Source organism: Vollenhovia emeryi, unplaced genomic scaffold (assembly GCF_000949405.1).
Source record: "Vollenhovia emeryi isolate VEMERY1.0 unplaced genomic scaffold, V.emery_V1.0 DF942626.1, whole genome shotgun sequence".
Classification (NCBI taxonomy): domain Eukaryota; kingdom Metazoa; phylum Arthropoda; class Insecta; order Hymenoptera; family Formicidae; genus Vollenhovia; species Vollenhovia emeryi.
In genome coordinates, this window is record NW_011963740.1 from 1,435 (window position 1) to 3,617 (window position 2,183).

A 2,183-nucleotide genomic window follows, 5' to 3' on the forward strand; every position below is an offset into this window, starting at 1 on the left:
CTCTACTCTCTCGGGGGTCTCTCGAACAATTGGATCGCTGTCACCTGACTCTGTGTCGTAGTTGGAACCGCGTACACACGGAACGTGCGCACGTCGCCACCTATGGGTCGCGCTTGGTACGATTGGTTAATACTCGTAGATGCAGCCAATCGTGTAAAGATATCATTGACCGTGGCCAAAGTTTCAATCGCGGAACAAACTCTACTCGAAAATATAGTCAATTTCCATCCGTCTCCATCCTGTCGAGTGTGTTGTCTAAAGAGGTTAGTACGGCTCTGTGTCATGTGTCAAAAAAAGAGCTCGAGATCCGATCCGAAATATAACAACGGACTGCAAATATGTATTTCGAGTAGCTACGTACGTCTTGTTATTCTCATAATAATTGAATTTCATTTTCCTTGTAATCTTTATTAGGCGATAGATGTATTAAATGTTTTACCGATATATTTTAGAGGAGCTGTAGACTATTACCGTCTATTTGTTTCTCTCAATTATATCACAGATACATCGATACATTATTAGGAGAATAACAAAAAGTACATACATGGCTACGTTTCTTATGCTTTCTTCTCAATATGCATGTCGAGAAGACACATTTAATTTGTCTCGAGTCGTCTTTTAGATACGTGTGTCTGAAAGACGACTCATAGACACGCGTGCTGTATGGCTTTGCGGCATGTAAATCTATTGTAACCAGTATACCATTTTTATGTTGCAGTTAAGGATCATGTCAAGGCCGCACAAATTTGACGAGAGGGACCTGGAGGAGTCGAAAGAAATAGAGTGGACGTGAGTATGTTTGTACGCAAAAGTACCATCGTCGCGTCGAATAATGTACATCTGCCTTTTATTTCAGAGACGGAGGATTACGAACTAATTCCCATGACGTCGCCGAGTCCAACGATGACACCGCGTCGACCGTGGACGTCGACGCATTAAGTAATTTGGGCGACCTCGACAACTTGGACGTGGACAACTTGGACGTGGACAACTTTGACGTGGACAACTTGGACGTGGACAACTTTGACGTGGACAACTTTGACATGGACAACTTTGACGTGGACAGCTTTGACGTGGACGACGGCGTGGACAACGACGACGACGACGACGACGACGACGACGAGGAAAACGTGGACAAAAGTGCAAGGTAAACATTTACTTGTTCATTATTTTCTTTTTCTCATCGCGCAACCAATGTAAAATATTTTTCTTTTTTCAGAGAGGAGCACGAGGAACTGGACGACGACGATGTCCAGGACGGCGTCAAACGTCCAAGGTAAACATTTATTTGTTAATTATTTGCTTTTTCTCATCGTGCAACCAATTAAAATATTTTTCTTTTTTCAGAGAGGAGCAAAAAGAACTGGACGACGACGACGACGACGACGACGATGTCCAGGACGGCGTCAAACGTCCAAGGTAAACATTTATTTGTTAATTATTTTCTTTTTCTCATCGTGCAACCAATGTAAAATAATTTTCTTTTTTCAGAAAGGAGTGAAATGACGCAACGTCCCAACTACTGTATTTTAATTAATCGTAACCAATATTAATCCAATAAATAAATATATATATTCAGACAGTCTTATGTTTATTGAATTATTCACCTTGTCTTTCTTCCATCCATCAATCTTGACCCTTCCTACCCTTCCTCCCTGCCGACGTGGCTGTCACCTTGACGCGGTGGCGGGGCTTAAACGCAAGACTCTTGGCGGAGAGTCTTGCGTGAACCAAGAACAGCCACTCTTGTTACCCAGATAGCATTTTGACATCCAATGTATATACATTGCATATACATCAGTGTATGACATATCCTATGAACATACATCAACGATATACATTGGATATCACATAGGTATGTGCAAATGCAACGCGCTGTACATGCAATGTATATACATTGGATGTCAAAATGCTTTCTGAGTTCCAGCTTACAAACTAACAGATGGACCAGTTTGATAAACTCGCAATAAAAAATATATTTTTATCATTATTTATTTCTTCATTAAATAATTAAATAGCCGCAAAATTACACGTAGGGATAATAAATAGCTATAGTTTTACTCAGTATTATCGTGCATATCTTGCTGCATTAGTTGAACATTCATAGAATGTACAAGAGGTATATTTTATGTATATTCCTCCTATCATTTCGAATGAATATACAATATTCTACGAATATTCAT

The 2,183-nt window shown here is 40.1% G+C and overlaps 1 protein-coding gene across 1 annotated transcript; it reads left to right on the forward strand.

Moving 5' to 3' along the window:
- Positions 1-727: 727 nt before the first annotated feature.
- LOC105568177 (ciliogenesis-associated TTC17-interacting protein-like) lies at positions 728-1,419 on the forward strand (the record flags this gene model as incomplete). The annotated part of the gene is made up of 4 exons (XM_012023629.1): positions 728-789; positions 857-1,147; positions 1,220-1,276; positions 1,348-1,419. Coding segments are annotated over exons 1-4 (482 nt in total), but the record flags the coding sequence as incomplete, so codon positions are not given.
- Between the last annotated feature and the right edge of the window lie 764 nt (positions 1,420-2,183).